Source organism: Dermacentor silvarum, chromosome 4, assembly GCF_013339745.2.
Source record: "Dermacentor silvarum isolate Dsil-2018 chromosome 4, BIME_Dsil_1.4, whole genome shotgun sequence".
NCBI classification, from domain to species: Eukaryota; Metazoa; Arthropoda; class Arachnida; order Ixodida; family Ixodidae; genus Dermacentor; species Dermacentor silvarum.
The window spans coordinates 90,173,702-90,201,209 of NC_051157.2; the positions used below are offsets into that span (position 1 = coordinate 90,173,702).

General features: G+C 42.7%; 1 protein-coding gene across 1 annotated transcript; it reads right to left on the bottom strand.

Moving 5' to 3' along the window:
* Positions 1 to 2,024: 2,024 nt before the first annotated feature.
* Positions 2,025 to 27,489, bottom strand: LOC119450375 (dihydrolipoyllysine-residue acetyltransferase component of pyruvate dehydrogenase complex, mitochondrial-like). Its single transcript, XM_037713809.2, has 12 exons — positions 27,244 to 27,489; positions 26,764 to 26,846; positions 25,915 to 26,138; positions 21,747 to 22,022; positions 18,999 to 19,136; positions 16,502 to 16,587; positions 12,086 to 12,226; positions 10,482 to 10,563; positions 6,935 to 7,015; positions 5,918 to 5,992; positions 4,967 to 5,031; positions 2,025 to 2,518 (listed from the first exon to the last, which is right to left on the bottom strand). The coding sequence occupies exons 1-12, from the start codon at positions 27,363 to 27,365 to the stop codon at positions 2,389 to 2,391; spliced, it is 1,503 nt and encodes a 500-aa protein (XP_037569737.1). The 5' UTR covers positions 27,366 to 27,489; the 3' UTR covers positions 2,025 to 2,388.
* Between the last annotated feature and the right edge of the window lie 19 nt (positions 27,490 to 27,508).

The window sequence follows — 27,508 nt, forward strand, 5'->3', positions numbered from 1 at the left end:
TTATTCCTTATCATGTGTTGTGCCAAGCAGCCAGTGCTGGTGATAAGGGGGTGCAATTCTGTGCGAGCCAATGATGAAGGCCAAGAAGAAGGGAAAATTAAAAGGAATTATTACAAGATACGCTGCCTTTTGCTATAAAGTTGCAGGGTAAATAATTGTGCAAGTTTACAGTACATATCTGTGAAAGTAAGAATTTCTAGCTTTACTGTAGACTGAACACCCAGTGCCTATTCTGATGCTGCGTGTCACTCTCGTTTTTCGGTTCAGACACTTCTTGTACATATGGCATACAACCTTCATGCTTCAAGTTTCATAGTGTTCAGACAATCACTGTCATTTCACTCAAGAGTTCTGGAATGGAGCCCTCTATTCCATTCCACTCCGCAGAGTGGAGATACCCATAATTCCACTCCCTTTAGCTCTCGCAAGAACAAATACGCTTTGTGGCTTCCTATCTCTTTAAGGCGTTGTTGCCTGTAATCTATTTAATTATTAATTATTCAAGTAAAGCAACATAAAAAATAATCCTACACTGTGTCTACATCTCCATGTACGTGAACATCTCGTCTGTTTACATACCAACATCATGTTTGCTATGGTAAAAACTGCATTTCCTTGCTTAAATGCAGACATTAAGATGGAACAACGTGTAGTACATTGCCATGTTACTGGGCGTCTGGTATTTTCACGCAATTGCAGTGATTTCGAAACACACCTCAATTTTGCTTTCGGTCGTCTGGGACAACACGGAGGTCTAGCTCAATTGAGTGTCAAATTCCTCGAAAGCGGATGACAAGAATATGAGTAAACCACTCCTTTACAGTTACACATGCACTGTACTTTATACCCAGAATGAATATCTTGCGTAATCACTTGCAAGTGAATTAAAAAAGAAAATTAAATTATGGGGTTTTACATGCCAAAACCACGATCTGATTATGAGGCACGCCGTAGTGGGGGACTCCGGAAATTTCGACCACCTGGGGTTCTTTAACGTGCACCTAAATCTAGGCACACGGGTGTTTTCGCATTTCGCCCCCATCGAAATGCGGCTGCCGTGGCCGGGATTCGATGCGGCGACCTCGTGCTCAGCAGCCCAGCACCATAGCCACTGAGCAACCACGGTGGGTACAAGTGAATTTATAAAAAATGTAGAAGGCAATGTGCAATATAATGTACAAGGGGTCTTAGGAGGATATGTAGATACTGAAAGAGCCGCATTGAGTAAAAATTGAAAAATGTTATAAATTTTTAAGTCTAGTTTAGTCTAAATGGCAAATTTACCACTTTTGTAGTCTCGCTCAAAATCAACGTTTAGTCAATCTACTCAGCATCCACTCAACCTTCCTATGTTGCCATCTCCATATGTATTACCAATACAGTGTGTTGCCCATGACTGAATTTATCTGTATCAGCCTGAGCAATCCACATGCCTGCTAGGCATCAGCCATGATGTGTAAGCTACATTTTGCATTTCAGATTTTGAGTGCCACCAGTATCATTATAATAATTTACTTGCATGAGCACAGATGCAGGTGAAGATGGTAGCACTGACTGAAAATGAATTGCGTACGAAAGCAGAAGCACTATTCTCAGAAGACGACTTTCAAGGATACTTTTTTGTGCGTGACTAGTGTTGGACGTGTCGGCATCTAGGCAGCAGCATTCCTAGCATTGTACCACGAATACTGTCACTCACAGATGCCTATGCATCTAGCACTAGTCATACGAAATCGCGCTAAAGTGAAAGTACCGCCACAAGTGACTGTCGGAGAATATCGCCCCTGGTAGTGCATCATAAGTTCTCAAGCTTCCATGATGAAAACTCCATCAGTTTGGCAAGTGCACTGTGGCCACGACCAAATGCACTGAGAAGCATTGACATTGCTGGTTGAGTAAGCCCTTTATGCCTAGAGCAACAATGATTGTGCTGCCACCCTCCCGTAGTGTAGATAAGCCGAACACCGACACTTAACAAGCTGAGGCTGATGGACCTGCAGAGATTAATGCATGGAGAACAGCAATGGTTCACAGAATTGTCTTTTAATCACTCTATCATTACTGGCATCAACACCTTCCTGCACGCATATTGTCTCCCTACAGAAGACGCCGGCCCAATCGCTCCATTGCTGATGTTTCCTCGCAGTGCTACGGTGTTTTCTGTTGCTGCCGGATTTGAATAAAATTTCCTTAAGTCTCTGCAACGTAATCTCTGGGTTGTCGGGCACCTGGGTAGCTTATAGCCGCACTGTTTCAGCTGGGCCCGCAGAGGACGAGGGATGGGTGGTGGAAGAGAGATGCGCATGTCGCAGGATGTCAACGTTTCTTTTCTTCTACCTACGTGGCATAAATTACACAGAAGAAATGTCACATTTGAATTATGTGTGCTCAAAGCAACATCAGGTGTGGCCTCTCGAGTAAGTGCTTGAAATGCTGGAGCCACTGCGCACCAACAGCACCATCGACTACACGGTGATCACAGCTCAGAGTCACTGACATCACCTTGGCCGTCCTGTACCTAAAGGAGACAGGGAGAGAGACAGAGAAAATGTCACACGCACATAATGAGGACCACTTTTACAAGGGTTCGCTATAGACACATCACACGACAGAAAAACATGTAATATACTCACAAAATGAAACACATCAATTTAGGGCTAACTAACATCTGTACTAACATATGGGGCAGAAACTTTGAGGTTAACAAAGAAGCTCGAGAACAAGTTAAGGACTGCACAAAGAGCGATGGAATGAAAAATGTTAGGCCTAACATTAAGAGACAGGAAGAGAGCGGTGTGGATCAGAGAACAAATGGGGATAGCCGATATTCTAGTTGACATTAAGCGGAAGAAATGGATCTGGGCAGGCCATGTAATGCGTAGGTTGGATAAGCGGTGGACCATTAGGGTTACAGAATGAATACCAAGAGAAGGGAAGCGCAGTCGAGGACAGCAGAAAACTAGGTGGAGTGATGAAGTTAGGAAATTCGCAGGCGCAAGTTGGGAATCAGCTAGCACAAGACAGGGGTAATTGGAGATCACAGGGAGAGGCCTTCGTCCTGCAATGGACATAAATATAGGCTGATGATGATGATGATGAACATCTGTACTTCTGTGACCAGCGTAATTGTAGCTTGCACACTTAGATAAGAGTTCACATCACCTTTAGTAATCAGATTCGTAGTGGCATGATTGCACTCTCGAGTAATTGCGCATTTTATTCCATGAGTATGCAGTACTTTTCATTCAACTGGCTCTCTCATCCACTTCATCTTTATCATTCTCATTTTTTCTTTTTTAATTCTGCCCACAACAATATTATTCCAAATACAGGACAAGGAAAAACTTGGGAGCTGCTTTTATGGTTGATAACTGGAGGAGGGGGAAGAAACCGGCTTTTTAGACGCCACTGTGAAATTCAGGATTTCTTTTTTTACCACCAAATATATCTCAAGCAAGCTAGAAATCCAACAAATAATTAAATAGTTTATTTTAAATGTTATTTCCAATGTTCGTGCACTCAGAATCACCATGTGCATCTACAGCACTTTAGCATCTTCTGGCCTGATGCACCTTCACACTTACTTTATCTGAGAGGAAATTACATGAATGTCGGAGCTACTATATTTAAAATGCATGGCAGCTCTGCAGTAGTAATTCTACTATGGAGCATGTGACACAGCCACGCGAATGAAATATCATTGCAGGACTTGTGTTCAGCAAGCTTGCCTTCAATGGGTATATTGTTGTGACACATCCTGAAGTGAAGCCGCAACTGGGGTCACCCATTAAAGAGAACTCTTAGAATTTGTGAACTGTTGAAATGTGACACTTGATTTCCAAAGATTCCAAAGCAATGCAGAAAGACTTCTCGCTTATCTGTTTTACAGCTAAATCATGTTTATCACAGATAATGTGGTGCAATTGGCACTGTTTTAAGTGCAGTAAGACAAGGTTACATTTGAACATGATTTTCTGCAATACTGTTCATAGCTGTTTACAATACATAACCTGCCAAATGTTAAAAACATACATTACAGCCATAGTTATGAGCAACTGGTTTCAGTGCAAGATGGGGATTGCATGAAGGCAATCACACACTGCTAAGTGTCTTGGCCATTTTTATGCCGCCAACTGTACGTTCCAGCCGACAGCTTTTGTGAAGTTTTGCGAAAACCACACAGTTTCGTGCACAACTAAATTAGAGCTTATGGAAATCCGATGAGAGCGCAGTTGTATGACTCAAGGCTATCAGGAAGTAGTAATGAAATGCCTGTGCCTGGTAATGATAGCTGCAGAAAGGCTGCACTGAAGGAAATCAAATGTTCTCTATGGAGGGCAAAAAAAAAAAAAAATAATAAGCACCAATTTTTAAAGCAGGGCCTTGAGTGTGTGAAGAAGCTGCGCCACTGTTCATTCAACGTAGCCAGCTGTGACATCAATGGGCTCAGGTGCAGTGATATATAGCTGCTCAGGTTGGGCTCTAGGCTTATCTTAATCACAAGTGCATGGCAATGCTGCTTAACAACTTCTCAATACACCAAATTCACAATGCTCATAGTATATGGTTTTTACCACTACTATAATGTTCGTAGTTGGTATTTCATCACCAAAATCCTTATTTGGGAGGTAACCTCGAGTTGGGTGCCACAGCTAGGCATGCTGCAAATTTTACTAGTAACTGCTACTTCTGTTATAAATGCAAATGCTACAGCGTACTTATAGATGCTTACTTCTCTTCATTGCATAGAGCTGTGCGGAAAACAAGGGAAGACAACAATGACTGTTTACGCTTGACAAACCATGTGTCTTCAGCCATAGTTGCCATTTGTTCCACCAAAAATACCACTAAAGGTAGATCCTTGCTGCTGTGACGGCATGGTGAAGCTTGTAATAAAGATCTGCTTACTGGAACGACACAGGAGCACATCATATGTCGCAGTGGGATAGTAAAGAAGTGAACCTACCCTGTACTGCTTTCGTCGTCTGGTATAAGGGCATCTTCAGTGCTGCCAACTGCTAATATGCAGGCCTGCATGAAGGAAAGAGAAATGCATGGCAAGGTTTTAAGCAATGCCAACTGATTTGAAGATCGCATTTTCTCACTCAAACAATCATGCTGTTTAACGGCAGAATTGGAAAACAGCATGCATTCAAACACTGGAAGTTGATGTATAAATGCGAGCAAAAGTTTGTAGACCAATGGTGCCACAAATTTCTTTTTTTTTTCTTCGCAGCCTAGGCATGTTTGGAAACCACAGCGTCAAAAAAAAAAAAAAAAAAAAAGATAATTTTTTTGAGCACAGCTATGCGAGGTCTTATTGCTTCACACTTGGTTGCACTTACACTCGTAGGCTGTACTACTATAGTACTTGATTTCAGTCATCATGCTCAGGCTGCTTAGGCCACTAGGCCTAAACAGTGTCGCTTCATAAGTAGTCGGCAACCAAAGTTGCGGTTTGTGCCTAGTCGACATGGCAGTAAGTTTGTTTGTGGCAGTGCGCACACAACATCTGAAATTTTCTTCATAGCCATTATATACATTGGCACCAGGGGTATGTGGCACAGCCACAGGGAAGTCGGAAAAGTCAAGCGTCTGAAAAGTCGGTCAGCAAGTGTGTTCAACATTTTTTCTACCAGAATATATATCTTTTGAGGCATGGGCAAACTACGATTTGCTTTGCTACTATAACCGATACCACGTCAGATTCTGTTTTAGCAGAATACACTCTATTAAATTAAAGCATAACCAAACAAATTTTAGATTTACTTCTATATATCCGTGTTCGTTATATCGAGGTTCAACTGTATAGCATAGGGTGCTTCCACTAACCCGAATATGATTGCACAGGACTCTCTATTTCATGCTGATAATGTAATGAAGTACTCCTTCAGTTTCAGAGCAGAAAATGGCAAACCTGAGGGGGGTTGATGATGGCTGAGAAGTTCTTGACACCGAACATTCCCAGGTTCGACACAGTAATGGTGCCACCCTGCAACAGACCAAACAGCAACCTGTTCAACTCTGACATGGCACGTACATAGTACTTTGGTGACAGCACCGTCACTTTAAAGTGCACATTATAAATTACTTGGTAATATCCTTTGGCCAGCTTTCTTCTCTTTGATTTGAAGTACCATGGATAGCGATCTTCAACTAAACCTGATTTCACAGCATTATTACAACCTGCTCTAACCTTATTGCTTTGATATCAGCTTGCCTGGTTGTTGCACCATGGTTAGAGTGCTAAACCTAAAAGGAAATTCAGCAGATAAGCTGCATTTACTTTTGAAAAGAATGTAACATTACTTGCAAGTATGTGCATGCTATGTGCATATAGAGAAACAGTAAGTAGTTTTTTTTTTAATACTTTGTCAAATATGCATAATCTAACGCCTTTCCGTGTATCTTTATTTTCACTAATACCATCCAAAAAAGTTGCATCTTTTGCATTTTCAAACCTACCAGCATTAAAAACATCAGAATATAGCAGAAATGCAATTTAATGAAATTTTACAGCTACAATACTTTGCTTGTGCATTGACAATACATGTGCCAGCTGTGCTTCAACAATAATGAAACCTCCAACCATGTTGCTTACTACAATACTGGCACGTAACTGTGAGAGCAAAAATTCAGTCTATGCAGACGCACCTTTCCTTTGTTGTATACTGGTTGCGCATGCCATACTCATCTGCGATGGCATGTTGGCCAGCCACAGTTTAGAACTTTTGTTCTGAATCATTTTCCAACAATATAGTGCTCCCACTAAAGATCAACTGATTAAAGGGTGGGGTGAACTCTAAATGTGTCAAACACAAAAATGCAGACATAGTCATAGTGGACAAGATGGGTTCAGCCTGCCCAAAACACAGAATAGGGTAAGTACTCATCACTTCACAATTTGCCGAGTTAAGTGCATCACTAAGATTACCTGAAACTCGTGAGGCTGCAACGTCTTCTCCCGTGCCTTCGCAGCCAGAGCCTTCGTTTCTTGACAGATTTGTGCCAGCCCCTGAAAAATGATTTGCCACCAATGAACATTTGAGATGCTTTCTGTGAAGGAGGGTTTCTTTGATTTCAAGCTTGGATTGTCGATATTGCAGGAATGTAAAAACTACCCTAGTGATACCTAGTCCTAACTTGACAGTCTTCCAAAGTCTCCTGAAACTTTCATTAACACAGCTTCCTGCCAATTAGATTTTCCAGGAGGTAATTAAGATGTGTGAACGTTCAGCCAGATTTACATAGGCAACTATGTTCGGAACTAAGGCCGGTCAAGCCAGGAACCCGTTTTACCAACCTTTGTGAAGTTAAACAATGGGCGATAGTCAGAATGAGCAACTGGGACGGGTAAAGCTGTGCGTCTATGTAAAGGGAATAGTACAACCTGTTTCATGGGCAAGATTCATCGACATTCAAAAGAAATCAAACAGGTGTGAAATTCGGGGTTAATATAGTCGATCTAAGATACATCTAAGCCGGACATATCAAATTGTTGTCGATATTGAACTGTCGTAACATTCCCCTGAAACTCCATGCAAAAGTATAGCGCTGTTGTATGCAAGAATCAAACTTCCATTCAGCGAAACATTCAATATATTAAGTGCTGCTTCATGCCCCTGCATGTGCACTTATCCTAACATGACCATTTAAAAGAAGTATTGTACTTCTATTGTACTTAAAAGGAGTACACAAAAGGCACACTAATGTGTGATTCACAGTACAGGTGCACTGATAATGGCACAATGCACATCCATTCAGGCTAGTCTACTTCCACATTGCTTTCGTTGTTACCTTATCCGGAATAAGAACATGCAACAAGCACTTCGATGCACACGAGGCCCACCACAACCTCACGCAGTCGGGCAGTATGGGCTTCCAGGGTTCGTGTTGCAATCAGTACATCAAAGACCATTCTGCAGTGTGAATGACTTGCGACATTTGTGTGTAAAAAAAAAAAAAAATTAGATAGGGAAACTTTTGCGTGTTGGACACGTCCTCAGAGAAACGAATCAGCAAGTTCTCGCTGTTCACTATCTTGGGAAACTGTACGAGATGTGTGGATTTTTCAGATAAACTTCAAATAGCCACATTTTATATTTCAAATTATTATGCAATCTACTTGAGTTTGATACATCCAAAATCGAAATCGACTTTCTCCGATTCTCCAAGTGTGAAATCGAAATCGACCTTTTCCGATTAATATACAAAACCTTGTGGTCCTTGTCAAAGCAAGTTAACAAAATACACCACAATGAGCACTGAGAGTTAAGTACAAATGTGATGACAAGTACTATTCACTGTCTAGGACAAAAAACATTATATTGAGAAAATGCACCTTTTAGCAGTGTCTAAGGGAAACAAAACTGTCATAAATCTAAACAGACTTTGGCTAGACTGACTTGACCCATCGTGGTTGCTTAGTGGCCATGGTGTTGGACTGCTAAGCACGAGGTCGCAGGATCAAATCCCAGCCACGGTGGTTGCATTTCGATGGGGGCGAAATGCGAAAACACCCATGTACTTAGATTAGGTGTGCGTTAAAGAACCCCAGCTGGTCCAAATTATTCTGGAGTACCCCAGTACGGCGTGCCTCATAATCAGATCGTGGTTTAGGCATGTGAAACCCCATAATTTTTTTTTTTACTTGTGCTTGTATGCCACTTAAACTTCTGTCAAAGGTTAAGCAGAGATAAGAACTAAAGAATGAAAATATCCAAGAATTAGTTCTGCAGCACTGGCCAATATACCGCTAAACCTTGATATAACGAACTTCAATATAACAAAATTCTTGATACAATGACATATTTAAGATTTTATAACTTGTTCATAAAACACCATCTATTAAGAACCTCAATATAACGAAATGTGTTTATACACAATTTCAATATAATGAAATTTCACTTCCACCGTGAAGGAATACCAAGATAATAAATGGAAACTTCTGTGGACTCAGATGGTGAAATGGTTGAATTACAAGTGATTGCTTGCTAACGCACCTCTCAAATTGCGCCCTGCGGCCAAGAGCAACTACCGAAGCGGAGCAGTGTCATGTTTGGTATAAAGTCCTACTATGATAAGATCTTATCGCGCCCTGCACGCTGTATGCTTCGGGTGCAAATTAAAGCATGCAAGGGTGAGCCGAGAAGGATGGTGGCTTAATAAGTGCCATCTTCGTGAGTACGAGAGGGGGGGGGGAGGGAGGAGTGGGGGCAGGCTGGTGTGCATCTCCATTTCTAGTGCGGTTGTGGCTGCACCTGGCTGACAGCGTGGCTGGGTAGAAATTTTGCAGCTCTTTACGTGTAAGAAATAAGCCACTGGTGACTGTACCTATTTGCAAAAAAGTTGAATTTAAATATAGCAAAATTTCCATATAATGAAAAAAATTGCAGGTTTTACCAACTTCATTATATCGAGGTTTAACTATACTCTTAAGCTGTTCGACAGAATGCAATGAGGTAAGGTAAAAGCCTTGTTAATGGTAACAAGAGGTAATCAATGAACAGTAGTGCAAATATTGCAGTTTCATCCTGATGCAAAGTAGCAAGCATGATAACCAGAGTTGTATGCACAGTAAAACACAAACGATCTTGTGCAGTTGCAGACAGTGGTGCTCACTGTCTTGCTTAGGCCTCCTCTCACCGCACTAATACTCTACTTTGACACCATTATGCCTGGGCCTTCTGCAAACACACCTTGCAGTCTTGGCACTTTGGAGTCGTAAACTATGGGCCCTCCTGGCACAAGTAGTGGAAAACTGTTCATAGGTCTTGATAGATAAGCATGTGTCCTTTGTTGGCCATGACGAACTATCTAGTACTCCGACTCTTCAGACAATGTTTACCTGCCGCAGTGGCTTAGCGGCTGTGGTATTGCACTGCTAAGCATGAGGTCGAGGGATCAAATCCCGGCCACGGTGGCCGCATTTTGATGGGGGAGAGATGCAAGAACGCCCGTGTCCCATGCACTGAGGGCACGTTAAAGATCCCCTGGTAGTCAAAATTAATCCCGAGTCCACCACAACGACGTGCCTAAAACCCCAGAATTCAATTGAGACAATGTCAGCATGATGTGAGGCCATCAAAGTCTCTGAGAATGCAGTCCACGTAAGCACTGCTGCAGCTAGGCTTGCCTGAGCGACAGCCATGGTCAAGATAACGGTCTTCTTAGCTTTCCTGCTCTGCCTGGGGTCTTATGTGACACTCAATGATGATGATCACTGTCTGTCAGCTACTATAACAATGGTGACAAGATGTGAAAATACTAGGAAGTGCCCATAACAGCTATCACTATAAAACCAATTTTAAAAATTTGGGGTCCATACAAATTACAAAATGCCATATTACTGTGACACTGATCAGTGGCCCATTTCCCTATAAAAATTAGTATTTAGTACTTTACTAGTGCAGGGCAAAGAGTGAAAGAGATAAAAAAAAAGAGACAGCGAAATATAAGGTAGCAAAAGAAATGTGCCTCACCTTTTTCTCAGCTCCGAAAACAATGGGTGTGATGAGTCCTTCTGGAGTGCTCACTGCCATGCTGACATCTACAGACTTGTACCTGCACACAAGAGCCAGGTGTTCAGCAATGAGACCATTTGTCATTACCAAGTGAACTTGCACCCCATTACACGACATTATTTAATGTCATTAATACCAAATTGAAACATAGTATAATGTTAGCTCAATGGTTCACTAGTGATTAAAGGTTATTAGATAAAAATTACATCTGCATTTGGATAAAGCAATTAAGTGGGACGTGTTCTTTAACTTAACCGTAACTATCAACTGAACAGCCCTAGCTAACACCTATGAGAATAAAGAAAGAGAATAACATCAAAATTAAAACTTTTATTGTGGGGTTTAATGTCCTGAAGTTGCACAATGGGCTATGATGGATGCTGTTGGGTGGCTCCTGATTAATTTTGACCACCTCGGGTTCGACGTGTGCTGAAAGCATGTTACATGACTGCTTTTGCATTTCAGATGCATCAGAATGCGGGTGCCGCAGCCGAAAATTGATTATACAAACTTGTGTTCAGCAAAGAGTTCAGCATGACACTGTAAGGTGCAGCGCAACCTCGTCCAATTTGAACTCCGAATTTTCGGTTGGTGACTGTATTGCTCGATAACGTGCACGGTACAGCGTGTAATACATTCGCCGACTGATAATACGGAATCAGTGGGGTCCGAATAAATGGAGCCTGGAATATTGAATTAGCCAGAAAATAAGTCTGTCAATGTGTTCCTGCACAGATGTGCACAGATGCGCAACCTGGTCAGTCTGTATTTTGCCCATTGTCATGGCTGTTACTACAGACAGACGAGTCTCCAAATGTACCAAATCTTCATACCCTTTGAACAGAGGTCAACGACACTCGGACAGCCATATGATCGCATCGCAGGTTTCTTCGTAACAGTAATTTTTCGACAGTTCCCTCACTCGCTACCCTCTTCAATAAAGACATCAAGGGTGGAGTTTGAAGATGCTTGCTTGATGATTGCAACCAATAAAAATTTATAAGTAAAAAAGTTGCCCAAAACTGCGTTGCAATTTAACTTATAAAGGAACAAACCTGGACATGTGGAACTCGCGCAAAACCCGCAAATGCAGAGACAACTTAGCAGCTAGGATTGGCATGGGCCATTGTTTGAGCGGAGTCGGCTGCGACTGGATAGACTTGGTGATAAGGCAGACTGTTACTTTGAGGAGGCGCCAGCAACCATGCTGGCAACGTATCAAATATTGCTTTTCTGCTCAACTTGGTCAATTAGATGGCCAAAGTGGCACATGGCCGTGCAAACTAGAATGTCGTGGAGTCCGAATTCTCAAGCAGCGCACTGTAAGATGTCAGAAATTTTTTCGAAGCTGACCGAATTATCGGTCAGTGACTGTACTGTATCAGCAAGGCCTAGTGCCTTATCTTACCATGCAAGAAATATACACATTTCTGCTGAAATGTGAACAAAAACCATGCAAAGCAGCTACTACAGCTGTAAAATATAACTCAAAACAAAATTTGTACAAAGGGGGGTGGGGGTAGGAACTAGCAAAGATGTCTCATGTGATGCAAGCAACTCACTCTCGGATGAAGGTGTCCTGCCAGGACGAGTTGGCAGCTGGTACTTTCTTGGATGCCAGTGCAGTTGCTTTGATCACAAAGTCATTCACGGAGATCTTGACACCGTCCTTCTCCATCATCTTGTTGAACTCGGCACGAAGCCTGGAATGGACAAACCAAAACATGTGTTGCATTACTTGACCCCATGACAGCTCATTTAGTCCACTTATTTCTTTCTCTATAGCCCTAGTAGGTGCTTTGCGTAACACTTTGCATATCTTTAGCCAGGCACTGTAAAAAAGATGAAAAGAAACAAATGTGTGTTTATAAGTCACCGGGTTTTGATGTGTAGGAAGGCACCGGGTTTTGATGTGTAGGAAGGCAAGGCATGATGAACTTAGAAAAGTGAAGCAATTTGTTGGGAAAACTTTTGTACTCTATCCTTTGATGGACATAAGAGAACAGATCACTTTGCGTTTAAAAAATGACGAGTGTGTTCTTGATCAAGTATTATTCATGAAAAGTAAAACCTGAAAGTTGACAAGCACATCATGGGAAAAAGAAGCGTGGCGTATCCACCGAGGCCGTTTTCATCAAAGAGGGCATTACATTGCCTCATTACCCAATTCTACTTCCTGATGGGTGCCTGTAAAATGATGAGAAGCAGCCTGTGCAGACTAGTACAGTATAGAACTTCTTTGCTGAGTAGTTAGCTGTGGAAGAATGAGATGGCGCTTTTGGCGGCGTGCCGCACATTGCCTGAGCGAAAGCGCACGAATATGAAACCATTACCGCTTCTGCCCTGCTACTGTGTGATGTCGGAAATGCAACTGGGTGTTCGCTAATGCACTGAGCTCTATTTATGCTGCAAAATGTGGAATGGTAGATGGAAGACATGTGCATTAGTTGGCTGAAAAAATAGTGACTGGCATATTAAGGAATGAAATGAATCTGTGTGACGAAGTTCACGGACCGCTGCTACATAAGGACTGCCTGTGTTACCGGCCCTTCGCCATGCACGGCTTTCCTCGAGGATGAAAAAATTCACTCACTCGCCAGTGTTGTATTGCTAACCTCCAAAGACAGAACTTTAACCCCGGAACATCGGCAAAAATGAGTACCGCTCGTTACACAGTGACAAGGGGAGTAGCACCAGTTCCTGGCGTAGTAAGTTTCTCGCACATTATTTACACGCATCCACCCCAACTCGATCTTAAACTTACGCTCACTCTATCACCCACGTATCAAGAATAAGTAGTGGTGTGCGAATATCAAAATTTTCTAATACGAATACCTAGCTTCAAATATCGAATTGAACAATGATATGCACATGCATTTATTAGCAATTTGGGTTAACTTGTATTACATTGTCAATGGTAAAAAACAACTAGACTAGTAAGCCGTTTTACTTAAACATTGTGAATTTGGCTCATGTTAACTTGGAAAATTTAATAATTCCCTCTAGCTGTCCTTGCCGGCCTGTGCCTTAATATACCGCATCAAATGCCTGTAAGCTCAGAGGCATTTGACCCTGTGCCAGTCGTCACTCATCACACTTGCTGTCAAACAATAAGCTCAGAATTGGCGATGGCGCTGAAAAAAAATTTTTAAAAGATAAGGAAAGTGCACCTTTGCTGAATGCAAATCCGCGCCCCTTGCTACTGAGAGGCTGGCTTTGCCGCAATATTTATACATTTAGTGGTTAAGTGTGCTTTACAGGCAAAATTTCACTAGCAGTACGAAACCATCACAAAATTCAGCACAAAATTGTCCCAATAGTCTTAGATTAGATAGAAACAAATTCTAAGAACCGCGTTTGCTCCCGCACAGCCAGCAATATATTCAATCTGATTCAAATATGCCTATCCAACCGAATGTTGGAACATTTTTAATATCTATATATTTCGAATCGAATACAAAATTAAAAATATAATATTCTATAATATTCGAACTTTTCGAATATTCGCACACTCCTAAGAAAAAGTGAATAGGCGCACTCTTGAATCAATGTGCCGAAGTGTGGGTGACCACTACACCAACAGCACACTAATGTTTGAAGCTGAACGTTTTGTGACGGTCCACAGAGTAAGTGAATAACTAGCGATAAACGTCTATGCTACAAGCCATTACAAAAAACAGAACATATATGTTCCAAGCCAGGTGTGTGGCAAGAACAAATCTACCACAACGGAGCACACCCGCAAGTGAGTAGGCAGAAGATAAACAATCAGACAGCGACTGCACCGAGGGATGTTACAGAGTCAGAAACATCACAAGTTGCTGGTGAGTGGAAAATAAAGAATGAAGAGCAAAAACACTAATCCTGGTCTAATCAATAAGCGGAAAGTTCAGGCAGCTTAGAATACACTTCTAGCCCTGCTTCTAGTACCCGCGCAGTACACAGTCAATGACTGATAATTCAGACATGCTTGATTAGTCGGACAGTCCTGCAGCTCCGCCACTACTCCCATAGACTTAAAGTATAAGGACGACAAAAATTTTGGACACGTCCCGCACGTTGTGCGATAATTCGGATTCCAACTGCATCATCGTGTGCTAACATGACCACAGAGTGAAGCAGAAATAGCGATATTTTCGTTTTGACACATTGCCAGCATGGTCAGTGATCATATCACCAATGCTTCGCGAAACTCAAACTAGCGAAGCCTAGTAAATCTAGTAGTCACCAATGAGAATTTGATGCATGCGTTGACTGTACTTTCATCTATCTGCAGCGACAGCATGACAATGGTCGAGATACCGGCTGCGATTTCGTAACGCCGTCTTTTGCTTGATTCTACTCCACTCTTATCATCCCCTGTTCATGGACGGCAGATCCCATTAAAAACGCGTGCAGAGCGCTGCTCTGACCACTGACAGAGCTCGAAAAGTGTGAAAAGGAATAGCATAAAATGTATTGCTAGAAAATCACATTCTTTTTTGAACTGATGTAAAATGGGGACTAAAATTTAAAACACCACATGGCATCTTGCTTGATTTTTCGGACATGACCTGCACGCATTATGTTGTAAAGATGTCATCTGTGAAGAAAGTCAATGTCATTCAGGTTTATCCCTGTGGTCTCGCTTTTGCTGGCAAGGTGGTTTCTTGGCTTTCTACTTCGAACTTTGGTCTTCTACCTTGTACTTTCTACCTCGGAGACCATCGGACTAAGATTCTTGGCTCCATGGGACCACCTATCGAGCGCTACTAATGTACATCGCCAAAATCGGTCTACTTTTATATATTTAATCATTTATGGCAATGAGCGAGCTTTCAAAATAAAAAAAAATAATAAAAAGTCATGTAGTCGCTGCAAATAGATCTGCATTGACTCGGCATGAAAACAATACACTGGTCGTCAACACCCGGCAAAGCAGTGCTGGTAAGGCCTAACAAACAAGGCAGTGTGACCGTGATGAAAATATGTCGCGGACCTGCACGTTAGTGGGCAGCATACCATTGCAAGAAGTTTGCCACTTATTGTGTGGATCATCAACAATTGGGCATGAGATCATGTGCACATATGAAGAATATAGAAGTGGCGTTCGGATGTGCTAGTGACGAATGAGCCAACAAATACAGCAAGCGTGCCTATCATTTTGTGTGCCTACTAGACAAAACAGGTTAAGCTCACATGTAAGCAGGTATACAACAATTTGTGCAACACAGTCTAAACTGTCAGTATAGCACAGTCAAGGTCACACTTTGTGGTATTGCGACAATGTGCGACACACACCGGGCTGTGTAATGTCGAGTTCGGTTGGGCTGAACCACCATACTAAGCAAAAGTCTGCAAACGTGTACAATAGCAGCTTTGTACTGCTGGTACTGTAAAAAATTTAGAACTTACCTTCTTTGCATAAAAATATCTGAAGAATAGCACTGTTTTTTAAAAAAGAAAAAAAAAAAAAAAGGAAACACTGATTTCAAAGAAGTTTAAAGCTCTCCATCTTTGCAAGGACAGTGTTTTATTTCTTCAAATTTTGTTAACTCCTGGCCATTGTATGAAAGCTTTGTGTAAATTTCACAACTATTTGAACTAGTTGCTTCGAAATGTTTGACACTATTACCATTCGCTCCAAACCTAAAAAGTGATGTTTGCACAAGTCAATGTGTAACTTAGGTGACTGGGCAAACACTGCCACCATGAAATATTGTAAGAATTTAAAATGGGTATAACAGAAACTACAGCTTTTTTTCATTGAAGAGCTAATGTTGGGTCTGGTCGGTTGTACACACCTATCAATACCTGCCACAAGGTTCTGACATCTGTACATACATAAGCTCTCATACATAACAGTCACTAGTTTCACTCTGGTAGTACACTGCAGATGACACTGAGTTCCTTGTGTTTACATGCACTCATACTTTTATTTATTTTTTCACTTCAGTCAAGTATGCACTCATAATTCTCTTCCTAAAGAGGGCACTTACTTGAGGACAGCATCCATCTTGACATCGACACTGAGGTAGTAATGTGGTATCGTCTGCTTTGACTGAAGCAACCGCTTTGCAATTGTCTGAAAGCACAGCACAGAGGAAGTAGGTTTACAAGGCAAGAAGTTTAACCCTTTGTACACAAACAGCCAGATTAAAAAAAAAAAAAAGGTTTAGAGTTGACAGCAACTACATTTTCAAGTGGTATTTTCTTTCTTTAACAATGCAGGAAATTCCAAGCAAGACGCCATACACAGACACACACAAAAAAAAAAAAAGTGCACGTTGCTTCTTTCAAAAGCATGGAACTTGGTTCTCAACAGACAGCATTTTCTAGTCAAGCATTCAATGGCTAATAAGAGGCTACATAAATACGAAAAGTAAAGAAACCTTCCACTTCCAATATCAGAAATAGAACTAAAGGCTTGTGCAAAAGCTTTCAACTCTCCTCAGCAATAGTGTTTTCTATGCTGCCATACTTTTGCACCTATTAACCAAATTGGATGCTTGAGGAATTTCGATGCAATGCAGCTTCACTACAATGCTACGCATCACTGTGAAGCCATCTGCTGAAGCTGCACCATGTCTGTGCAGGAAGCAGTAGCAAGGGTGGTAATCACTGAACATGCAAACAAAACTAATTCTTTGAGAACCATCGCTTTGTGCCGATAATTATGCAACATTGTTTATGGAAGAATCTGATCACTGTGATGCACTGCTACATATGTGGGTCATATGCCCAATTTTTTAAAATTTGTTTAGTTAGGTGTGCCGGTTAGATACTGTTATGGATGAGGGACATTTATTTAGCACATGTGGTCTAATGGGGATGAGGGTTCAGATAACAGCCACTGGGTTCTGCTGCCAATACCCAAGATTTGTTTTCTCTTCTTCATCTGTGACAGTAGCGTCACAATATGTAGACATGCATACATATGTGAAAATATATAATATTTTAGTGATAGTACCACCCTAATTCCAAGGTACGCAAAAGTGCACAATGTTAAGCTTTTGTTTTTTGATAAAAAAGCAAAAACACACACTTATACAGCCAACAGTGTTAATCCATCAAACAATACAATGTACAGTTGAACTCGGATATATAGAATCTGAAGGGGATCACAGAAAAGTTAGATATATAGGCATTTCGATATATAAAATAAAAATTTGATACAAAAACTTTCAAGGGGATTTTACTTCTGTTTGTTATACACAATTATTCATTATATGTGTGTTCCATATATCCGGGTTCGACTGTACAAAAAATCCTTTAATATGCACCTTTCAACTGTCTATGTCCCTTGCCTTGTACAGTCGGCGTCACCCTTGTCTAGAGCACGGCAACGGCGGCTGCCGGGGCACTCCGGAGCTAGCCAGCGACATCTAACGGTAGTTACCGGGCCCAAACGGGCCCAGCACCTACTGTTCGACGTCGGACCCAGCAGCTAGCATTAGACGTTGCTGGCTGCGTCCGGAGCACCCCGATGGCCGCTGTTCCCGTGCTCTAGACAAGGGTGACGCCGACTGTACAGAAGAGAAGTGAACTAATGTGATGCATGTGGTAGTTAATTATGTAGGGGTGTGCGAATACCGAATACGTAGTAGAATTTGAATCAGATATGAGAATATTAGAAACATTTTCACAAAACTTAATGCTTACAAATTTTGGGCAAGAAAACACGGTGCTGCACATGCTCAGGAGCCTACTAGCATTGCATAACAAGAATGTAGCAAGCTATCAGTAACTTTGGTAGATAGAAATCAAGTTATGCAGTTATGCATCAAGAAAACAGCAAATTGGTATGTCTACAGCTCAGTTCTAGCATATGAAGGTCTGGAAAATTTTTTTTATGAATCGAACTTCTGTTGCATATAATCGAGTGCTTTTTTTTGCCCTATGAAACTAATGAATTATTCACATTCCATTGTGCTGAATACCAATGAGGTTATCAGTTCTCTGGGAGAAGGAAATGCAGCTGTGTAGACAAAATATACAGAGCTATATAGAACCTTGCCATTCACACGTAGTCTTCATTTACACACCATGCATGGCTAAAATAGAATTTCTCATGCTCAACGCTGTTGAACCAATTCACGAAGACAGAAAAAAAGAAAAAGCATAGAGAGAGGCAAGAAAAAACAAGCTAATAGAAAATTGATTGAATAATGCCTAAATTTGGCATTGCAGTAAAGAGCAGGCATGCATCAATTGAAATCCAAGTATTTACCTTGAAACAATGTCCTTGCATATGCTTTTGTGCTGACCACCCCCCACGCCCTATTGTTATAAAATATGACTACACTTTTTCTTCATTTTTTCATATAACAGTTGTTACGAATAAAGAGGATATCACACTAGTGACTTAATGTGGGCTACTTGCTTGAAATAGATTTGGAGATAGGGTATGAAAAAACAAGGGAATGCATTTAGAGAGAGATAGATAGATAGATAGATTAGGTAACCTACCAATTTGCTAGGGCAGCTACAACATACCTGACGCATGCTGGTGAGCGATATGTCCTCGTACTTGGCTGCGGCACCCCCTGCTGCTGCCGCCCTCGGCATGGCTGCGGCAGAAGCCAAATCTTGAGCCACGATCCTTCCTCCTGGCCCACTTCCAGCAGGTATTTGCTATAGCAGACGTTTTAATTCTATTAATATGTAATTATATTTTTTTTATGCAATAACGGAAGCTCTGTTCAAGGACTTCAAGGCAGATCTGTTTAGGGAAGTACACAGCAGAGTTGTGCAGTGGTAACTCCGGAGTTGCAATGGTTCCGAAATCATTCCACATTTTAAAACACCCAGAATGGAATGGGAATTAAACGGTAGCCCAAGTTTCTGGAATGGAGTTGAAATGGAATGTGCACATAGTGTAGAAGTGCTAATGATTTATTTTAAGCAAGACTACAAAACCAATAATTTTGCCAATAAGACTACACTGTAAGCTTGGCCAATTTATTAAATGTTTCAATTGTGACTCACTACAGTTTTCAGTATCCACTTATAGGTGACTACCTTTGTGGCCCTAATTTTAAAAAAAAAAAAAAAAAAAAGAAACATGGTATTCTACATGTTCTACACTTTTGATGACCCGGAAGCTTTTCTTCGTTACGTCGTTGAAGCGCACTTAAAGGCAGCAACTTTTAGCCAGGGTCTACTCCTTGACTTCTTTGTTAATGGATAAAGTTAGCTAACTCCTTACTTTTAGTGACTTCTTTAAAGCTTTTAGTTAAGGAGTTAAGTTGCCAAGAATTTTTCGATTTAGCAAGAGCATGCTTAACCTATGACAAGGAGATGCAGGCCAAAAAACGGCCATATTGCCAATGGTTGCACCATGCACAAGTCCACGGTCATTTGGCTCAGTCACTCCAGGAGTGGGAATGGTCCAACTCTCCACATTCCAAGGAGTTAAAAGGAGTGGAATTATGGGGATGGATGTCCACTCTCTGGAATGTAGTGGGACTGAAAGGAGGGCTCCATGCAACTCTGATACCAGAGGCAGGCAGTAAACTACACAGGACTGCAATGGTTCCTGCTTAACAATCTGACAATGTTAACTACAAACCATGCTTAATTCAATAAAATATTCCTAGTCCTCAGGTGCTTGAATTAGTGCATCCTTCTTCTTTCTGGGGTTTTACGTGCGAAAACCAGTTCTGATTATGAGGCACGCCGTAGTGGAGGGCTCCGGATTAATTTTGACCACCCGGGGTTCTTTAACGCACACTACAAGGCAAGTACACGGGTGTTTTTGCATTTCGCCTCCATCGAAATGCAAGTTAACTGTTTGTTGCTGTTGTTCTTCGACACTGATGACATAATGCTCCTTTTCAATGGTAAATTTTAAGTGTTAGATTCAAACATGACAACATACAGTCACCAACTGATGATTCAGACTCAGCAGCTGCTTAAATGTTAGAATAATTGGGAGTCCGAAACAATGGACTCAGCAGAAAATAAATGTCTTTTAGGGTTTTCGCCATGTTGGGCGGTAGAGGGAAGTACTGCCCACCAATGCGGTTCACCAATCACCACTTTGAGGAGGAACTCGGCAATTAGAATGGTCAATTTAGTCAAAATTTCCTGTTCTTTCTTTTCTGCGATCCTCGTATGTAAGTTTATGTGTTAGGAAAATATTATAAAGAAATGTAAAGTAAAAATTTAGAAAATTGCACTTTTCCAGTGTGCTGATGACAAAAAATCAAGCTGAAAAGCGGCCGTAGGAAGTGGCCACGTAGCTTTCCACTGACGCAATGCTGCCATCTTGGTACCGTCATAAAGAGGGGAGATGGGAGCTTCAGCAGTGGCGTATTTCACCATGCAAAAGTAACAGCAAAAGAAGCGAGCAAAAAGAGGAAAAACTAGCGTTGCAAATAATAATTATACTGCTGCCACGTGTACACAGCAAGTGCTCCTATTGGCTGATGTAGACTCCAATCGCTGGTGCGCTCTTCGTGTGCTTTCTGACAGCGACGAGCAGTGCTTTGTCCCAGCGACGTTTGGTGATCATGGTAGGCTGCGTCACTAGCTTGTGTTTTGTTTTGTTAATGTATCTAAAATGCAAAATTGTTGAATGTACCATTTGAAATGGTAGAACAGCCGCAGCAGGAAAGCAAAAAACGTATTTGTGTGTGTAAGCCCCCCTTCCCCCCCCGCTAGTCACAAGATGTCCACCCCTTAAATATTTCTGGGGAGAACCTTAGTGTCCTTATTCTATAAGTGCCCAGAAAATTCTGTCAACGCATCGTTGTATGCACTTACATGTGACATGTTCAGTCTGTATTTCGACCATTGTCATGTTGTGCTTTATGTAAAGAATGTGAAATATTGGTGCTCCTTTACTGTCAAAATAATCGAGCATGTCTGAAATATTGGCGTCTGAATAATTGTTCAGCAACTGTATACGTATTTGCCAGATACACAACTTCCTATATCTTAGACATATGCCATTGTGGAGGGTGTCTTATCATTCATTCTGTAGCTTCAATACATTAAGCTCTCCCTGACAACAGAGTACATCAGCACTAAAATCGTTTGTCTGCATACCAATAGCCACTGATGAAAGAAATGCGAGGTCACGCTGCATGCACACGTACAATTCAAACTGCTCATATTTTTTTTTAAATGCCTTGCAATGTACAGATAAGCTATTCAGACTTCTAAAGGTTGCTCTTCCTGCACTATGGTCTTGCCAAAACATGAAAGCAGCCTTGTCACAATGACAACAGCAATACTTACACCCAGGCTAATGCCCTGCTCTGCTGCAAGTCGTTTTGCAAGGGGGCTGGCAAAGATGCGACCGCCCAAGCCTGTGGTCGGAGCGGCCGCCGGAGCAGCCGCCGGCGCAGCAGGTGAAGGCGTAATGGGTGGAGGCGCCGCTGCTGGAGTAGGAGCTGCAGCAGCAGGCGGAGGTGCAGCTGCTGCTTTGGGTGGGGACGGTGCCGCGGCACCATCGTCCACAAAGTTCTTGAAAGCAGCAACATCCTCCTCATTGTACACCAGAATGCATAGGAGCTGTAAGGGGCACAGAGTGTGGTTGTGCTCTACAGTAGCCTGAAAACAAGCAATCTCGACATCTCACTTGTGCGACTGACAAAAGCCGATTCGTTTTCTTGGAAAGTAATGGGTGCAATGCACCACTTTCAAACTAGCTGAAAGGAGTGAGTGCACTGAGGGATGCAGGTCAGACAGTCATCAACGCAGGGAATTGAAGCACATTTCACACAGACTCCATGAATATGAAAAAAAAAAAAAAGAAAATCCAGGCAGACCTGTACAACTTCCTGTGGCTACATAACATATATGGCTGAATAGCTGCCAGTACCACTTCTTCCCCTTCAATGAAGAAATCAAGGTCTTTCAAGGAATGAACAGAAAATGGGTCCGTGTGTGGAAAAGGCAGATACAGTCGAACATCATTATGTCAAAGTTGCATCCAACACGAAAATATGTTCGTTATATGATATCCTATATTCGTCATAAGCATTCATTCATTACATGCTGATATCAATGAGGAACATTTTATATTTACTTTGCTATATATTATATTTCATTATATAGAGGTTCAACTGTATTTACTGTAAAAGAGTACTCTGAAATTGTTCATGTATTGGGACCCTACACGTTCATACTACTTTTTCCTTCTCCAGCCATGCATAAAATAGCCATTTGATACCACTACACAAGGTCTTCGTGTGACAATGGAGAGCGTAGTGATCCCTTCACATACAGTGCCAGCCAAAATGATTTTTGCAATTTATTTTTCACATGCAAATGAAACTGCAATAATAAATAAATTTCAACTTATGTAACACACTATTTCAAAAAGTTTCACGTTTTCATGTGGAGGGCTGCTTGTTCTCATGCATTTTCAGAACATTTGAAGTATGATATTGTCACGTGTCTTGAGAGAGAACTGGCGACGTGTCGTTTAATGAGGGCAGCTGGCTCCTGAAAAACACAACACTGGAACCTGGCTATCAAGCGGGCGGGTAGCACGCGCACTTCTTTCTTCTTGTTCGTGCCTGCCTCTTAGCATTTCCCCCCCCCTCCCCCCTTCCCCGAAAGGAGCATCGGCTCAATGCTCAAGAAGCGGTGTAAGAAAAGGAAGGGAACAAAAACCCGGGCCAGTAATAGATCTCGCGCACTCTGGCAAGCGTTCGTGAGGAGCCTAAGTGGCCAGATGTGGGCTCGTCATGACAAGTGAAAAGAATATTGTCTCGCAAGTCTTTCGGAACCACCAGGAGGTAGGCTCGGTCATTTGAACGGGCATTTTTCTTGTAAAGCATGTTGTCAACAGAAGGATGTCAATACGCGACATAGATGACGTGGTATGGCTGTGGGGAGGCCCTCTAAGTGATCGATGATAGGTCGAATTTCAGGTTTGTCACGCTGTCGTCTGATCAAGTCCGACGCAGTAATGGCGCCCAGGAAGCCGTCATCGTCATACAACTCTCGACTGAGAGATTCGGCGGGTGCACGCGACACTGTGTCAGCATCTTCGTGCTTGCGGCCAGACTTGCAAACGATAGTGACGTCAAATTCCTGTAGCTGCAAGCTCCATCATGCCGGTTGTCCTGAAGGATCGCGTATGTTTGCCAACCAACACAGAGCATGGTGGTCTGTCACCACTTTGAAAGGACTGCCGTAGAGATAAGGGCGAAACTTCGTGATTGCCCACACAACTGCAAGACACTCTTTTTCTGTGGTAGAGTATTTTGCTTCGTCACAGGACAGCGAGCCCCTGCAGTAGTGGGTACACATCCTTTTTAGTTACATTGTTGAGCTTCAGGTAGTCGACGCAGAAGCGTAGCGTTCCACCTTTCTTCTTGACAATGACCGGAGGCGACCACGAGCTGTTGGAAGGTTTGATAACGCCGTTTTCAAGCATCTCTAGTACTTGCATACGAACCGCTTCGCATTCTTTTGCCAATACGCGGTAAGGCTGCTGGCGCATCGGGCGTGCATCGTCGCATGTGATGATCCTGTGCCTTGTGATTAAGTCTGGCGTGCCTTAGACGAACTTGCAAAACATTCCCTGAATTCAAGCAAGAGCTCGCACAGTGCTGCCTGGTTGTCTTTCGATAACTCCGAATTGGTGTCGATGTTGCCCAGTGACTTGTCAGCCATCCCCACAGCTTCAGAGGTAAAACATTCAGCCACGTTATCTATTTCTTCGGAAAACGCTATCGAAGTACCGCGGTTAAGGTGTCGATGCTCGTTACATTGGTGACAAGCAACTGAGAACGGCCATCACTAAGCTGTAGCACACTCCCAGCCGCACAAACACCTTGCATCAGCAGATGCGATAAGTTACTTTCTGCGACCACTTCACCTTCGCGCATTCCACCGCACATCACTTCAACTAAGACACTGGCTCGTGAAGGAAGCGTAACAATATATGTGCTCTAAAATTATTGCCTCTTGCTCCATAACCTGAGAGAGCATATGGGCCATTCAGTTTCACCAAGGGAGCAAATGATAGCAGGGGTTGCTTCCCTCAACATTATGGAGTTTAGGGCTCATTTCGTAGTTGACTTAAATAGAAGCTGAATCACTTTTCGAAAAAAGTGAGCTTTGAATGAATTATTTTAGTTTTTCACCCCTGAATACGAAAATGATAGTTTAAGAGGCCAGAAGTCACCGCAAGTTGCTTTAATTTAGCAAAAACAAGCCGCAGCGTCGGCGGGAGACGCCGCGCGTCGTTTAACGGGCTCTGATGGCGAACACGATCGTGACGTCATCTTAGGTATCTGCGAGGAGCATGATTTGAAGAGAGCGCACACGTGACCCCTGTATTGACGTCATCCTCACGCCCGGTCTTTCACCGCTACGCTCGGCATGCGAAGGGGGCGGAGCTTCAATGAAAATTTAAAGCGCAATTGCGGCGCTGCTACACGCATAATCGAGAAATTAACTGCAAGAGTTGAATTATATTGCGTCAGTCTTCCAAACCCCTGTAAATCTTCAAATTCTAAAACCTCTTCAGTTTCCCTTTAAGACTGTTCTGCCAGAGAGTCACTCCACTACATTCCACAGTCGTGTTTTGGACAATGATCAGGGTCTGCTACTGTCACCTCCATCGTCGCCTGCTCTTGCCCCATTGTGATATTCTTTTTGTTGGGCCGGTTTAAAAATTCCATCCATTTGCAACCCTCCCGCCCAATGTTGTACTGAAGACAGATCAAAGTTGCAGTGGCCAACACTGACAAAGGGATGCTCCAGAATGTGTGAGCAAAAGTAAACTACCTGCAGAATTGGTGGGAGGCAGGAACAGTAACATCAAGCATTTCTAGGCAAAGAATAAAACCAGAAGTGCTTCTTCTCTTTCTACTTGAATGTGCTTTGATATCTTAAGTTTTATTCTGTAAGCAGCTAAAGAATGTGAAGATAATTTGTGTTGTTTTGTATGTTTATGGACCCATGTTTAGGATGAACTGCAGACATTAACCAATTTGTGAGCAGCTGCATAATGGTGCATAGTTGCGGTTTGTTTGCACACTAGAGGCACTATACACGTTGGCTATTATGAGTTTTCAAATGCAGTGTGCATGAATGGTCATGGTGTGTCACATGATATGTCCAGCCTTATTGGTCCTCGAGCTGGAGCTGTATTCTCGGTTGTAGAATTTTGGGACTACTTTCACTTTTATGTCGCCTAGTGTCCAGCGTGATGCCTCACTGCAGTGCCAGGCATTCTGCTTATGAGCTCAGCCAATCAGCATCCGCTGAAAGTGATATCCTCGAAAGTGACTGATATAGAATACAGTATCTGTTTTTGGGACAACATACAAACATCCTGACAGCTAAGTTCACTTCCAGCAGGGGTGCACCATTGGATAAATTTTCTGGCTTCCACGAAAAACTGCCCAAACCATGTGACCCTATAAGTTGAAGCAATTCTAACCTTCCCAAGAGGCACGTCCTTAGTGCCGGCCGGGATGAGGACCTTGGCCAAGTATCCCTCTTCGGGTGTCTCAAAGCCCATGGTGGCCTTGTCAGTCTCAATTTCGCACAGCAGGTCACCTTCACCCAGCTTGTCACCTTCCTTCTTTTCCCAGCTCACGATGGTACCCATCTCCATGGTCGGTGAAAGTGCTGGCAGCTGTACCCGTAGGTGCCGGGGCAAATCTGCATAGTGACAAAATGCAGACATGAAGCAATACTTTCAACAAAGACAAAAAAAAGCTAGAATAAAAACTCAAGCAAGGATAAGAAAGAGTACTGAATCACATTTGGGCGCATTTGTTTGCCCAAGTTACTGCGGTTGACACCTCAAAAAGCAAGAGTCAACGAATTCAGATTAGACCTACTATGCAGCAGCACGAGCATATTACATAGGGTGGCAGAACTTGTACCCTGTCGATTGATAGCTGTAAAGTTGCAATGACTACCTCAAACCATCAGCTGTGCCACATCCATTGGGTACGTACGTAGAATAACTATGCAATAACAGTCTAAGTGCATAGTGACTGAATTTTTCTCAAGAAACAGTTCAGCCATACGTGTGGCCGCAGAATATGTCGGCAAGTCATTCAACAATACAGAGTATTTTTGGTGAAAAATCATTCATGAGCAAAACTCTGGCACATGGGCAGCTGAGCTTCCAGACTAGTGCAGGTTCGTCGTTATGGGGCGCACAGCCAGGCTGTATTCACTGATCGCGCACAACAAGTGGCATGCCACCTAACAAGGAATTGGGTAACATATATACTGCATGCAGAAAACCGATGCGGCTGTGCCATTCGTTCATTACCTGCGCTGTACATCCGCCGCGCCACGCCATCCTTGAACTGCTGCTTCGGTTTCAGAAAGATCCTAGAACTCTGCGCAATCAGCCTGCGAATAGACACGGAAACAGTGTGTATAATGAAATACACGGGTGCGTTAGCGTAAAACCCAGAGCGATCACGCATTCGCAGGAAGCGGTGTCGTGTGCCACGCAAAGATCGTCAAAACTGTCAGATCTTGCAGAGGACAGTTTCACGGAACTTCAATCCGTGCATCAGAGCCAAGATCAAAGCCAAGAACACCTGAGCGCGATCGTAAAGGCGGGTCAACGAAACTTACGCACGGGCGTGTTTTCTTTTCGCAGCAATAGCATAAGCCAAAAAAAGTGGGCAACGTCCGTCCAATGCAAACGAGAAGAACGTAGTAGTACCACCGAATAAGGAGTTCTAGTAAGACCGCGGTGACTACATCGAAGTGACCTTTTCGACGCTATTTTTTTCCTCACCGGTTTCTGGGATTTACGTCCCTCCTTTCCAAGCACAGCACGCTGGCTGCTCGGACGAAACGCTTGCAGCGGCTAGATGCACGTCCCAGTTCGTTCCGCGCGACCAGAACAGTCCGCAGCATTGCGTCGTTTCACTCGCAGCGCGACGGCGTGAATTTTGTCCGTCTCCGATGCCCGCACCGATCTTCACGAGTGATGGTAGAGGACACGGCCGGCGCAGTTTGCAGCTCGTCAGCCGACGACCGCGATTGTTTCCTCGGAGAGC

What these genes read in the sequence shown, in the direction of transcription:
- LOC119450375 (XM_037713809.2), bottom strand. Translation starts at nt 27,365, where the DNA reads ATGCTGCGGACTGTTCTGGTCGCGCGGAACGAACTGGGACGTGCATCT. An exon ending in AAGATGGATGCTGTCCTCAA is followed by an intron (nt 12,227 to 16,501) that starts GTAAGTGCCCTC and finishes TGTCCATTCCAG; the next exon opens with GCTTCGTGCCGAGTTCAACA. An exon ending in GACGACGAAAGCAGTACAGG is followed by an intron (nt 2,519 to 4,966) that starts GTAGGTTCACTT and finishes TGTCTCCTTTAG; the next exon opens with GTACAGGACGGCCAAGGTGA.